Below are 13415 nucleotides of genomic sequence, written 5' to 3'. Positions count from 1 at the left end.
TCTACTGAAGAGAAAAGAGGAAGCCATCTTGCTCAGCATACCTCATGCATACCTCTACTGCAGAGAAAAGAGAAAGCCATCTTGCTCAGCATGCATACCTCTACTGAAGAGAAAGGAGAAAGTGAGTGCAACACTGACAGCGTCTGTCTAGAGCACTAATACTATAGAGTGTGTAGCGGTGAGTGGACCCAAGAGTCTCTATTTAAGGAGGTATTTGATAACTCCATTAAAATAGCTATAATTAAAAAATAAATACTTTTATTCTTGGGTGTATAATTATAAATGTAGTGAGTGAACTTGTAAAGCCTACCGTGATGGCTACAGCTATTGTATTTGGTTCACATTTTGGCTCTATTAACAGTTTAAAATTGTACACTTTCTTTATTGGAGCATCTTGTCACATTCATGTTTCCTCCTCGTATTTGCCAAGTGACTGATTTTTATTTCAGCCATCTGGAGCAAGTGAGTCACTAGAACACTGTTTGCCCAGCTGCCACTTAGAGATGTGGCTTCAGTTTTAGTGAGCCAGTATCTGCTTCAGGAAGAGCCCCAGACTGTTGCTTTTCAGCAACGAGCACCCATTTTCACTTAGTGTCTGGGTCCACCAGTCTACAATGCTTGTGTCTGTTTTGTCTTTAATAGGAGCATGTGAAATGGGTTCACGCTGAAATGGTGAGTAGAAACTCCCAGTTAAAGTTGATTTATGTGACTCCAGAGAAAATTGCAAAAAGCAAGATGTTCATGTCAAGACTAGAGAAAGCCTACGAAGCTGGAAGGCTGACTCGCATCGCAGTGGATGAGGTGCACTGTTGCAGTCAGTGGGGACATGATTTCAGGCCTGGTATGCATCTTTGCACTGGTTCTCGCTCAGTTCGGCATAGCGCCTGCTCTGTTGAAATTCTCCCCTCTTGTGGTGGGTACTCGTTTCCTCAGCCTCAACCTGGCAGCCTCCCACCTTCGCCTGCGAGATAACTGCTTCCTAGCCCATGCAACATCTCTAGCACTCCAGACCCCGTCTTCATTTTTCCCTGTTTATTAAGGAATTTGCAGCATTTTAAAGGTATTCTTATTTTTCTGGGTTTTTCAGTATCCCACCCAGCTTGGAGCAATTGAAATTGATGAGACATTTTAGTAGTACTTCAGCTGCCAAACCTGTAGTCATCCTAGAGAAAGTTACTCATCATTATCTTAAAAAAATCTTGGCTAAGGAGGTAGTTCAGTGGTGAAATGTAGTGTGGAGGCTGCTTGTTGGTTCCTGGCTGCTCAGCAGCTCCGAAATAATTACACAGAAACTGTATTAATTAAATCACTGCTTCGCCCATTAGCTTTGGCTTCTTATTGGCTAACTCTTACATATTAATTTAACCCATTTCTCTTAATCTGGTAATTAAGCCGTGGCTGTGGCTTAGCAGCTAAAGCTCTGGTGTCTGTCTCCGGCGGGGCTCCTGGGTAGGACCTACTGGCAGGTACACTACTGGAGAGGCCCCCCCCCCAGTAACTGTTTACTTACATGACGTCACAGAGAGACCTCTTCCATCATGCGAGTTTCTGAAACCTGAATGACCTCCCAGAAATGTTTCAGTCAAGAGGAACTATCTGCACAACACCTGCTTTTAAAAGGGCATTAATTTGACCTCTGTAAAGAAATTATTATTATTTATGAAAAAAACGCAGTAAAATCTCTGAATTCAAGATAGTGGCAGGTCCTACAAACTTAGTTATAGCTAACTCTGCAAGTGAAACTGGGAGCCTGTGCTCATCTGTGTGCTGTTAAGAGTCTGATTGACTCTCATTCTCCGAGGGTTCAGAGAGAGACAGACCATGTCATCTTTTTCAGATTATAAGGCACTTGGCATCTTGAAGCGCCAGTTTCCCAACACCTCACTGATTGGGCTGACCGCAACAGCAACCAACCATGTTTTGAAGGATGCACAGAAAATCCTGTGTGTGGATAAGTGTTTGATTTTCACAGCATCTTTCAATCGGCCAAATCTTTATTATGAGGTATGCAGAGGCTACACTTCTTCATTGTGCTTTCTTACATGATGACAGTATAAGCATTTTTATGTCAAGAAGTAATTGTTAGGACATTTATTGGTGCTTTAGTTTATCTCTGTCTTGTGCAGCGTAATTCATATTAGGCCAAACAGAAAATAATACTGCATTAAGTGATACTGTCTTTTATAAACAGTTTGAGCAAGTGGGGGTATATTTGTTAGATTCTTTCTTGTAAAATGCTTGAGAACAAGGAGGGTGTGAAACCAAGAGCCCAACTGACATCCGTGTAACTAAGTAATAGAAACATACATACATATTAATGAGTTTGCTAATATTTCCCATGTGGGTTTTATCTGATACTTGCTCTTGAAGGTAAGATATCCCAGTGGCTTTCTGATTATTTTCAAGTTGTGTTAAGGACAGATTTTGTTTTCATTTTCATTGCTTTCATACTGTGCTTGATGTTTTTATTAAAGCATCAGACAATAGAACAGTATCCATCTTCACAAGTTACCTGCTGTTTCTATGCTTCCTCATCTCTGACAGAGCAGAGACTGAAAATGAAGAAGAGAGGGTGGGCAGAGGAAGGAATGGGTCAGACGGGTGTATCCTGGGAGGCCAGGAAGGGATACTTCCCATGGGAGACTCACACGTCAGAGGCTGTAAGCAGGCACAACTTGGGTGGCACTGGTGAACCCACTTCTTAATGAGACTGCTTTTCTAGGTTCGACAAAAGCCCTCGAATGCTGATGACTTTATTGAGGACATTGTAAAGCTCATTAATGGACGGTATAAAGGGCAATCAGGTAATGTTAAAAACAAATCAACTTGGGGGCTGAGAGAGCGTTTATGAAATGGCATAAATCCCTCCAGTTATGCATGACTGATACCTGAAAATGAGATCAAATCCATCCATTTGGTCACTAGCTGTGCGTGGCATCCCTGCCACAGTGGGAGTCAAAGCTGCCTGCCTTGCCTGCTGTGGAATAGGTCAGTGACAGTGTTGTTGACACGTTAGTATCTGTCCTGTACCTTCCTGAGTGAGCAGCAATGTTCTGGAGAGAGAGAACACACAGTACCTTGCAGGAAGGGCCATGTACATACTTACCAGGTAAAGCAAGGTGAAGATAGGAACATCTGTCCTGCATCTCAGAGCAAAGGACTACAGCCCAGCAGCTCTTCAGCACTGTCCTCTGGTTAGGAGAGCGTAATGATGTCTGGGAAAAGGAGTTCCTGAGTCAAGTCTGAGAGAGGCTGCAGCTGTCTGTCCCTCTCAGAGGGCCTGCCTACACACATACTGTTACCCCCGCCCCAAGATGCAAAAAAAGGTGCTTTAGCCAAATGAGCAGATTCTTCAATTTCCCAGCGTCTCACAGAGTTTAAGAGGTGCTGTGTAGTGGGAATAAAGTTGCAGAGACACTCTCTTTTGGTCATGGGAACCCTGGCTGGTGGTGCAGGATTCATTTCTGCTTAAGGCAAGCATCAAACGTTGATTATACCCAACAGTCAGTATGTGCACAGGGGCTTGGGGCCTTTCTGCCTTGGGACAAATCACTGTCTTGAGCATGGTTCAGATTAACTAAGAATGTGCTATGCATACGAACCTAACACTCGGCCATGTTTTACTGCAGGAATCATATACTGTTTTTCTCAGAAAGACTCTGAACAAGTTACCATTAGTTTACAAAAATTGGGAATTCATGCAGGAACTTACCATGCCAATATGGAACCCGAAGATAAGACCAAGGTTCATACTCGGTGGTCAGCCAATGAACTTCAGGTTAAGTATATGTATTTTCTATGAAAGCCTAACTTACCCTTAACAATAGTTAAGTGACTCAATTAACTTACCAAGTATTAACACATTTTAGGTGGTCGTGGCTACAGTTGCATTTGGCATGGGAATTGATAAGCCAGATGTGAGGTTCGTTATCCACCATTCAATGAGCAAATCCATGGAGAATTACTACCAAGAGAGTGGCCGTGCCGGTATGTAAGGCTCTAATTCAGAAGTAATCTCAGCAGAGTTGGCAGAGGACATGCTTGAGAATTCTGAGTTTTCAATGCTTGTTTTTAGGTAGTAATTTTTAGAACGAGTTTTTTAAAATCCAGATTTATACTTACTTACACACCTTCTGTTGGAATATTAAAAATGGTTTATTATATGTTGTAAACTATTGTGACGTTCATGTCAACCACTTGGAGTTTTAATTAGTAGGTTCACATGTACAACCTATAACTGAACTGTTTGTGAACATTCGTTTTTCTTTATTAATAAGCTGATTTTTGATGATCCTCTTTGTAGTCATTTCAGACCCTCAGGGTAGCTCTTACAGATATCTAAAAATGTCTAGCTGTACTGTGAAGCTCTGTCAGCAATTGACGTATACTTTTGCATGTTACGGATTTTTGAAAGGAATGATGCAAACTGAGGATTCCTCAAAGCACAGGTCGCGATGACTCGAGAGCAGACTGTATTCTGTATTACGGCTTTGGAGACATATTCAGGATCAGCTCGATGGTGGTCATGGAGAATGTAGGGCAGCAGAAGTTGTACGAGATGGTGTCATACTGCCAGAATATAAGCAAGTGAGCCACGTGCCTTCCTGTATGTAGCATGTCATATGTCGTTTGGTCGTCGAATACCTACCGAATGCACCGCTGTTAGCACAGAACACTGGAAAGGCAGAGACCTGGGCCCCTGACTGCCCTCCTCTAAGAAAAGAGGCTCTGTCAGTTTTTGAGGTCCTTCTCAAGGCCAGTCTATTGAAGGCTATGAAGGAAGAGTTTTTCCTTTGGATCTGGTGTGTAGTTGCCTGTAGAGATTATGGAAGGGCGTGTGGGAAGATAGGCATTGGGGAGGTAAGTTCAGGCATGTCCATTCACCCTGGTGATGAGTCACTGAATAAGCAAGGGTGGGGTCAAGTTTCTCATTAGGAAATACATGGCAGTCTCTGCTTACAGCACTCATCTTCCTTGGGGCCCCAGTGCCGTGAACATCCTGTGTCTTTAATACTTGTCACAAAAGAGCTCAGAAGTGTTCAGGTAAACAGTGACCTGCCACTGATAAAAACTGCATTTACTCTCCAACTGATGCTGCGGTGGTTACAGGGAAGGAGAAAGTGAGAATTTCTTTGTCATAGGAGACTCCTATGAAGACTGTTTTCAGATTTAGTCTAAAATATACGAAACTACTTCATTATCAAAACATTCTCCTCAAAGTGAGACCGGTGACTTTTGAAGTGATGGTTGTCAGCATACTGCTGGGAAAGTAAGAGTCTCCTGAGACTCCCTGGGTGGGTCCATTGTAGACACAGGGTCTGTAAGTGGATAAAGAGGTCAGTTGTGATGGGAGAAGCCATAGTTGATGGCTCTGAAGGCAGACAGGACCAGGAACCAAGGAGTGTGGGCAAGCTCTAGACAGTGTTAAAGGCTGAGGTTAGGGCTTCCAGAAGCATCCAGTCTGCCCCTACTTTGACTTTGACCCTGTGAGACTTTTTTATACAAAGATGAGATAACACACTTGCACTGCCCTAGCCACCACATCTGGGGCTGTTGTGACAGCAGGACAGCCAGTAACACATGCGCTCCTCTGAAGCAGGTCCTGAAATTTGAGTGCATGAGTGATTCTCTCTCTCGTGTGTCTGCAGGTGCCGTCGTGTGTTGATAGCACAACATTTTGATGAAGTGTGGAATGCAGACGCCTGTAACAAAATGTGTGACAGCTGCTGCAAAGACATTTGTAAGCTTGCTATTTACTTAGACTCTTAGAGCCTCAATGCAGCACGGGCTGCATGTGGGAAGGGTTAGTCCCTCCAAATAGAATTAAAAGACAAACTATGACTAGAATTTTCTAGATTCATAAATGATACAAAGGTAAGTCAAATGTATATGCACACATATTATATTACTATACTGAGGACATCAAGGTTTTAAGAAATAAGGAAAAATTAGAATTCCTCTGCATAGAAATTCTGTAACATAAGAAAAGGCTAATGTCATGACAGTCTGTAGTACTGCATAGTCTCTGTTCTTGATACAATACATGCAGGAACTTGTGTCCCAGTGCTGTATCCTTGAAAAGCTGGACCTAGCAGTTCTCATGGGAGGACCTGGGTTCTGGTGCTTCAGTGGGTAGAGTTCTCTGCACTTTTAACTTGACAGCTACAGACACTAATTTGCCAGTTCACAAGACTGTCTTAGAGAGGCCAAACTCATGTGAACCCTACGTGTAAATCAGGATGCTAGTCTAGTATTTCAGGACTTCTATCCAGAACATTCCCTCGGAGCCCAGACTGGCTTTCAGAGTGTGGTGTAATTGCAGCATCAGATAAGAATAGGCAGGCTTTCTCCTGCAGTGCACACACCTCCCAGTGACGTCTGGAGCATACTGCAGCCTTTGACAGCCAGGTCACCTTTACATTGCCATGATCCCTACATGGCTTTTAGGAGTAGAATTTATTCTATGATAAAGCCTAAGGAACATCGTGGTCTTAATTCTGAGCATATGAAAAGAAGTTTGTGTAAAGGGCTCACAGTGTAACTCCAGCTGTTCCCATTGTTCTCTGTCCTTGCAGTGTCTGAGAAAAGGAATGTAACACAGCACTGCCGAGACCTGGTCAAGATCCTGAAGCAGGCAGAGGCACTGAATGAAAAGCTCACTCCACTGAAGCTCATCGATTCTTGGATGGGAAAGGGAGCAGCCAAGTTGAGAGTGGCTGGCGTTGTTGCCCCGGTCCTTCCCCGAGAAGACCTGGAGAGAATCATCGCACATGCTCTCCTGCAGCAGTATCTCAAGTACACAGCCATTTGTCTTCTGTGTCTTCATGTTTCCTCCCTTGACTCCTAACTGGAGCAGTCAGCAACTGTAGTTATTTGATGTGAACTCTTAAGCATATAGAAAACAAGTGACCTAATAATCTTAGACCTTGATTATGAAGTCAGAAATGTTAAAAATAAATAAATAACATGCCTCCCCCTCAAAAGCCCAACTTATTTTCCTTAAGGATTATATTTGTGTTGTACTATATTTTTTTTTTAAATTATACTCTTCTAAAAGTGTTTCCTATGGCTCCTTCAAGCTTTCTGCTTGACTCCTTTCTTTTGCAGAGAAGACTACAGTTTCACAGCTTACGCCACCATCTCGTATCTGAAAGTGGGACCCAGAGCTAGTCTTCTCAGCAACGATGCCCATGCTGTTACCATGCAAGTGAGGAAGTCCACACAGAGCGGCGCCAGGGTAACTTCATTTTCAGTGTGCCTTAAGTTTCTGGGCTGCTTTCCTCAAGGTCTCTACTAGGTTTGGTTGGACACAAATGTTATCAGTTTTCTTCCTGGGTTTTGATTTTGGACAGATAAGTAGTGGTGGGCTTTAGACTGGCCCATTGTAGAGTCAGAGGGCTGCAGTTTAAAGTTGAATTCTGTGAAATGCTTCCATGATAATACTGGGTGGGATCCTCTGGGTTCAGCAAGATGGCTTAGTGATAAAAGTCCTTTCTGCTGTCCCTGTCAGCCTGAGCTTCATCCCTGGAACTGATTCCTGAGCCAGCCTCTCTGACCCCCATGGTGTGCATATATGTACATAATAAATAATCAATTTTTAAAAAACAAAGTGTGTCCTCCAGATGCTGCTAGCCACCGTTGAGTCTGTGCTGCGGCAGCCTCAGGTTACTGCATGTCCTCTCCAGGGTTTTTTTGTTTTGTTTTGTTTTGTTTTAATTTACAATATCCCTGTTTTATTTAAGACAGTTGCCCATATTTGAATAGAAATTTGTAGATAGGAACTGACTGATACACAAGGGGAATTCTGAGACTGGAAGGCTCACAAGAAAGCTGATCAGCAGAGCCTTCCTTAACAGGTGCTGCTTTGTCATTCTGCTGCAGGCTGCGTCATCTGGACTGACGGAGCATGCCGAGGAGAAAGGGGACGTCCAGAAGTCCACAAACAGGCTTCAGCCGTCTGGAGCTAAGAAAAGGAAGCTGGATGATGCCTGAGTGTCACTTAATCTTGCACAAAATAACTATTTAAGTTATTTATGTCTAGATCATTTTTATGCTTAATTTTTGAAACAATTTTGTATTTTATACATATAAAATTATATATTCAGAGCTTATCTGAACATATTCAGGATCATTTGAAAATTTGAGATCAGGAGTTATATTTTACAGTATACAATAATGAAAAATAATACATCTTTTATGCAAAGTTGTTTAAGTGTGATTGAAATTAAGTCCATATAAGTGTCATAAGCTCATTTGCCTTGCTGTGACCATCTAGTTTTCTGTTGTGACTCCCTTTAAAGCAATACCATGCTGACATAGGCTCACCCTTCCAAGATGGTACCATTTTAGGCTGAGCAATGCAGATGATGTCTGACCGGAAGAGCTGCTGTTTTAGCTCAGATGAAAACAGTCAGTCACCAGTACCAAGGGTGTCAGCAAGAAGACTCGGCATGTTCTAAGTAAATCAAGACAGCAAGCCTCCTGAAGCCCTGGCCTTACTCTGATGTTCAGGCAAAGAAGGATCTGGTACACAGGTGCATTTGTGTGAATCAAGGTTTATTGTCAATTCTGTATCAGGAATGTTCACCTGCTAATTAGTCATTAAACTGAGTTCACTGTGAAAGTTCGTGACTCCTTCCAACCAGGAATCTAGCTTCTGCATTCTTGATTTGTGGAGCCATTCACTTGGTGCAGGCGTTAGTTTTTCCAATTTGTTTCTTTTCTCCTTATTTTGAACTTACTATTCCTGAAGAAATTCTAATGTCAATCAAAATAATCCTCTATGTCGATATCTGGATCTAGGAGATCCTCTCCGTATGATGAAAGGTCCATCTGGTTTAAAATTAAATTTTCAAATGTTTCCTCTAAATCAGTTTCACCAATTAAGACAGCTCCCATCATGCGTCCATTCTGCATGACGACTTTGACATACTCTTGTCCTCTGGTGCACCGCAGCATTAACTCATGATCTGGGCCTAGGCCTTGTGCATTGTATTTTCCCAGCAGCACAACCTGCATGAGGATGAAAAGGTCATTTTTTGGAGTAGCTCCTTCCAACTCCCCACAAATAACATAATGTCCAGTTATCTGGGTCAAGTAGCTTAAACAGAAAAAACAACTATTTTGTAGTCTCGCAGTGGGAGGGGCCCAAAGAAAGCATTTGAATAGCATGAACATACTCTGTATTATTATAACACTGCCACACAGCCTACAGTCACATTAAAAATCTCATCATTAATATTTTAACACTGAAAGTAGAAAATATATGTGGATGATAATGTTACCTAGTCTTTAAAAACGTTGTAGGTGTCTACACACACACACACACACACACACACACACACACACACACACACACACAGTGAACCACATTTTCCCGGAGTCATGGCTTAAAGATTTACTATGCAACTGAAGCAGACCATTCCTCAGAAGTGTAGGTGTGTTTTCTCTTAAGTCTAGTTTAGGAAAGAGACCTGTCTCAGAAGGGAGAGAACTAAGAATAGTACACATCTGTCAGAACTCCTGGTTCTTCCCTGATGTGTGTGTGTGTGTGTGTGATTGCATCATGGGTGTACAGGCACCCATGGGGGCCAGAAGAGGGTGTTGGACCTCCTAGAACTGGAGTTATAGGTGGTCATCTGAAGTGGGAGCAGAGAACTGAACTCACATCTCAAGATAGGCAATAACTAACTGCTAAGCCATCTTTCCAGTCCTCCAAATAGCATTTTTGATAACATAGTTTAAACCGTAATTATTGGAGAAAAGTGCCACAGTTGCCATACTTTCAAGCAAAAAGGGTATTCTTACCTTATAGTTAAAGAATTTTGTGACATGAGCAAACAGTTCAAAGCTGAAATCCATGTCGCTAGACTGTCCCAAACCAGCTGCAGCCATGCACTTGGCTGCATACCAGCCCATCTGCCGTGCCTGGGTCCATAGTCTCATCTGCAATAGTGGGAATGGTACTTTATATTACTTTTGGTTATCATCTGAATAAAACGTATCATCCATGTGTGTGCATGTGTATGGGCACATGCTAGCATGAATGTGAATGCACGCATGCCATGTGCATGTATGAATGTCAGTGACACCTTGAGTCCCTGCTTGCTTTCCACTGTGAGGAGGGGTCTGTTTCGTAGCTGGCCTCCTGACTCTCAATAGGCATGCTGGGTTATAGTAGCTTATGATGACTCCAGCTTTTACACTGTCGCCGAACTCAAACTCTGGCCTCCAGGCTTGTGTAACAAGAGCTTTTATACCCACTCTACTCCATCTTCCCCACAGTTTCAGTCTTAGAAATTCCCTTATGTGCACTTCCAGTGGCTTTGTTCCAGATCGTGCTATCTTTAGTGGTCACAGTGAACACCAGTCAACATGACTGTATCACAAACACATCATAATAAATTAACAGTTTTATGCTGGGCCATATCCAGAGCCATCCTGTCGGCAGTGGATTGAATACACCTGACAGGAATTCGTTGAACCTGAAATTCCCCTAAGTCTGCATTGTGGGTGATATAAAGCTAATTGTTTTTCATGCAAATCCGAATGTAGAAATATGAAATTCACTCAGAATAAGGGATATCTGCTTATTTTGAGCTGTTGTTCCCTTGTATCATATTATGACATAAAGTTATAATTTGTCCTAGAGGGGTCAAGCAGAAAAGAAAGGTAACCCCACAACTCTTTCTAATTAAAAACATTTCTATCTACTGCAATATGAAATGACGTTAAAGTGGGAATCTGTTACTCATCCGCAAACCACTAGTGATGGCTTCCAGCTAAAGAGGAGAAAAGCTAGAACAGAAACTTGAGTTCACTGATAGCAACTGCTTTATTTTCACGGGGAATCGCATAGACACATGGTCATAGGTGTAGGCTCACCTGCTGCCAGACTGGGCTCGGCTGCCAGCATGCAGTACAGATGTCTCCAGCAGCATAGATGTCAGGAAGTGATGTGCGCATCTGGTCATCCACTTTCAGGCCGCCATCTTCTCCTAGATCAAACTAAATAGTTTGTCATTAGCATTAGGATGACAAAAACAGGAAGTTTAAGCAAGTCAAGCCTGGATGTGTTAACCAAGCTCTGATCAGAAAGATAAAAGCAGCCAAAGAGTGTAGACACCTGGCCAGAATGTCCAGGGATTCACTTCTATCTGGGACCTCAGTAAGTCCCAGAATTTTAATATCAAAAATATTCAATAGTCATGTTTATCCCAACTCCAATCAGAAGAACATTTTTTAGCACTTCTAATGCTAAAATAAAATGCTAATGTAACAACCTGTAAGGTTTACTCTTTGAGAATTCATACACAGCAGTCTCCCATCAACCTTTAGATAAACAAATTGGACATTACATCTTTAGATAATACTTAAGCTAGATTGTAAGTATTTAAGGGTGCTAAGTAGAAAATACTGTAAATCAAGTCAGACATAAGCCACAGAGTTGCTGCCATCTTAGGTTACAGTTAACTAAAATGATGCCTGAAAAGTAGATATGATGAAGATTAGGAAGTGGACAGAATTCACCTTACATTGTTTCCGTGGAGGAAAGGGTGTACATTTGGCGTGACTCCTGTAGCACTGACAAGGAAATCACAGCCGTAGATCTTCCCATTGGTTAGTTCCACATACACAGGCCACACTTCTTAAAAGAAAAAGAAGAGAATTCTCAAGAGTCATCTTGAGCAGTTACTCTCAATATCGTGTGAACAGAACAGAAACAGAAAGGGCAGGCGGCTTTTAGACATCTCTTGACTACTGAAGGTCCTCTGGCTGGGACAGCTGAGCGCAATGACATTGTTTTGTGTTTGGCAGCTTCAAAAGCACAGTGCTCTAGGGGACTAAACACAGTCCTTTGGATGTGAGCAGAGACATAACAGTAAATTTAAACTAATGATCACTTTCTAAATTGTGAAGCAATTTGATTAGTATTTTATGTCACTCAGCATTTAATCCCGCTCTTCTTGATGTTTCTCCTTCTCTTCAATGTCCACAACCCCACTCTAGAAAAGACTAGAAGATTCTAGAACATTAGCCGCCTAACTGCAGTGTTGATAATTCACAGACTGTGCCTGGAGGAGTTCTTAAGTGGTGTAGAATGAGACCAGGCATCTGCACTTAGTCCCAAACACAGAATTTTAAATTTGATCTAGAAGTTATGTTACTTACAGTTGTGTTACTTATGAAAGCTTCTATTTTGTTTTGGTCTGTGATATACTGACTAACTCACTAGGTCAGGTTATAATGGTTCAAATACTGTGAACTCAAATAAAATGGAAAGCCTCATAACATGGTATTAGAAAATTTAACCAAGAGCAGTGAAATAAGGGCCTGAAGTTAACTAATAGTTTTTTTTTTAACCAATTTTTATATGAAAATGTGAGTTTAAAATGTAACACCAGGCAATGGTAGTGCATGCCTTCAATACTACCACGGGGGAAGGGGGGGAGGGGAGGAGGCACGTACATCTCTGAGTTTGAGACCAGTTTGGTCTAGAGTGAATTCCAGGACAGCCAGGGAGGCACAGAGAAACCCTGTCTCAAAAATTTAAAATATATATATATATGTATATATGTATACATGTATATATTTATCATGATTAATTTAAGGAGTAATATTTTTTCTTTTACCTTTATCAACTGTAACTGACTTATGCTGATCCTTTGGAAAAGTCAAGGGCTTTTTCTTCATAATCTTAAACTCTTCTTGAAGGTAGATTTTCTTGACTTCACATTTGGTTTCAATGTGAATACTGTGTGAAAACTGGACAAAATGAATATTGGTCAGCACAATCCAGACAGTGCCTGCTGAGACATGGATATCGTAGTATAAGTACAGCATGCTGATGCCCCCAAATACGCCTCTCAGAGTCTGTGTGCAAAGGTGAGCAGAATCCACCCAGCACTTGAAAGGCCAAGCATGATGTGGCAAGTTGAGAGGCAATCTGGAAACCCACGAAATTCTACAGGTTTTCACTGTGGTGTGGCCAGCACGCCTCCTTCACGCCAGGGAGGCAGCAGGCAGCAGTGTTCGCTGAAGGACTCTTAAATGGATGGTAAAACTGCAAACTTAGAAGTCCCAGGAATTCTGGAGAAAATGATTTCACACTATTCTTATCCCCAATTTTAGACTCCGTTTAGCCAGCTCCCCTTCTACTCACCAAAGCCTGAAAAGGTTCCAGTGCAAATACAGACACATTTGTATTCTTGGAATATTTGAATGACAGCAATTTTGTAACTTAAAAAATTGAAAGTATCTATTAAGTAAAAGCAAGTTACCTACTTACTCAATGAAAATATGACATATTGAGCCGGGCGGTGGTGGCGCACGCCTTTAATCCCAGCACTTGGGAGGCAGAGGCAGGCGGATCTCTGTGAGTTCGAGACTAGCCTGGTCTACAAGAGCTAGTTCCA

At 42.0% G+C, this 13415-nt stretch overlaps 2 protein-coding genes across 3 annotated transcripts in view; one reads left to right on the top strand and one right to left on the bottom strand.

Annotated features, from left to right (window-relative positions):
* The window catches only part of Recql (RecQ like helicase), a 26186-nt gene extending 17571 nt beyond the window's left edge, over positions 1–8615 (top strand). For both annotated transcript variants that reach the window (XM_013352802.2, XM_026787898.1), the window contains 10 exons: positions 643–841; positions 1838–2004; positions 2723–2804; positions 3630–3778; positions 3870–3987; positions 4449–4587; positions 5649–5740; positions 6576–6795; positions 7108–7237; positions 7882–8615. In XM_013352802.2, coding sequence (XP_013208256.1) covers positions 643–841; positions 1838–2004; positions 2723–2804; positions 3630–3778; positions 3870–3987; positions 4449–4587; positions 5649–5740; positions 6576–6795; positions 7108–7237; positions 7882–7992 — 1407 coding nt within the window. In that variant the 3' untranslated portion in view covers positions 7993–8615. The remainder of the gene's footprint in view (positions 1–642; positions 842–1837; positions 2005–2722; positions 2805–3629; positions 3779–3869; positions 3988–4448; positions 4588–5648; positions 5741–6575; positions 6796–7107; positions 7238–7881) is intronic.
* The window catches only part of Pyroxd1 (pyridine nucleotide-disulphide oxidoreductase domain 1), a 23216-nt gene continuing 18346 nt past the window's right edge, over positions 8546–13415 (bottom strand). Inside the window, exons 7-11 of the mRNA XM_026787884.1 lie at positions 12633–13000; positions 11535–11647; positions 10885–11007; positions 9808–9945; positions 8546–9012 (exon numbers count right to left, since the gene is read on the bottom strand). Coding sequence (XP_026643685.1) covers positions 8764–9012; positions 9808–9945; positions 10885–11007; positions 11535–11647; positions 12633–13000 — 991 coding nt within the window. The 3' untranslated portion in view covers positions 8546–8763. The remainder of the gene's footprint in view (positions 9013–9807; positions 9946–10884; positions 11008–11534; positions 11648–12632; positions 13001–13415) is intronic.

The sequence above is a fragment of the Microtus ochrogaster genome (genome assembly GCF_000317375.1).
Source record: "Microtus ochrogaster isolate Prairie Vole_2 chromosome 14 unlocalized genomic scaffold, MicOch1.0 chr14_random_2, whole genome shotgun sequence".
Classification (NCBI taxonomy): Eukaryota; Metazoa; Chordata; class Mammalia; order Rodentia; family Cricetidae; genus Microtus; species Microtus ochrogaster.
Note: the sequence above shows the minus strand (reverse complement) of the source record. Positions and strands in the feature narration are given on the sequence as shown.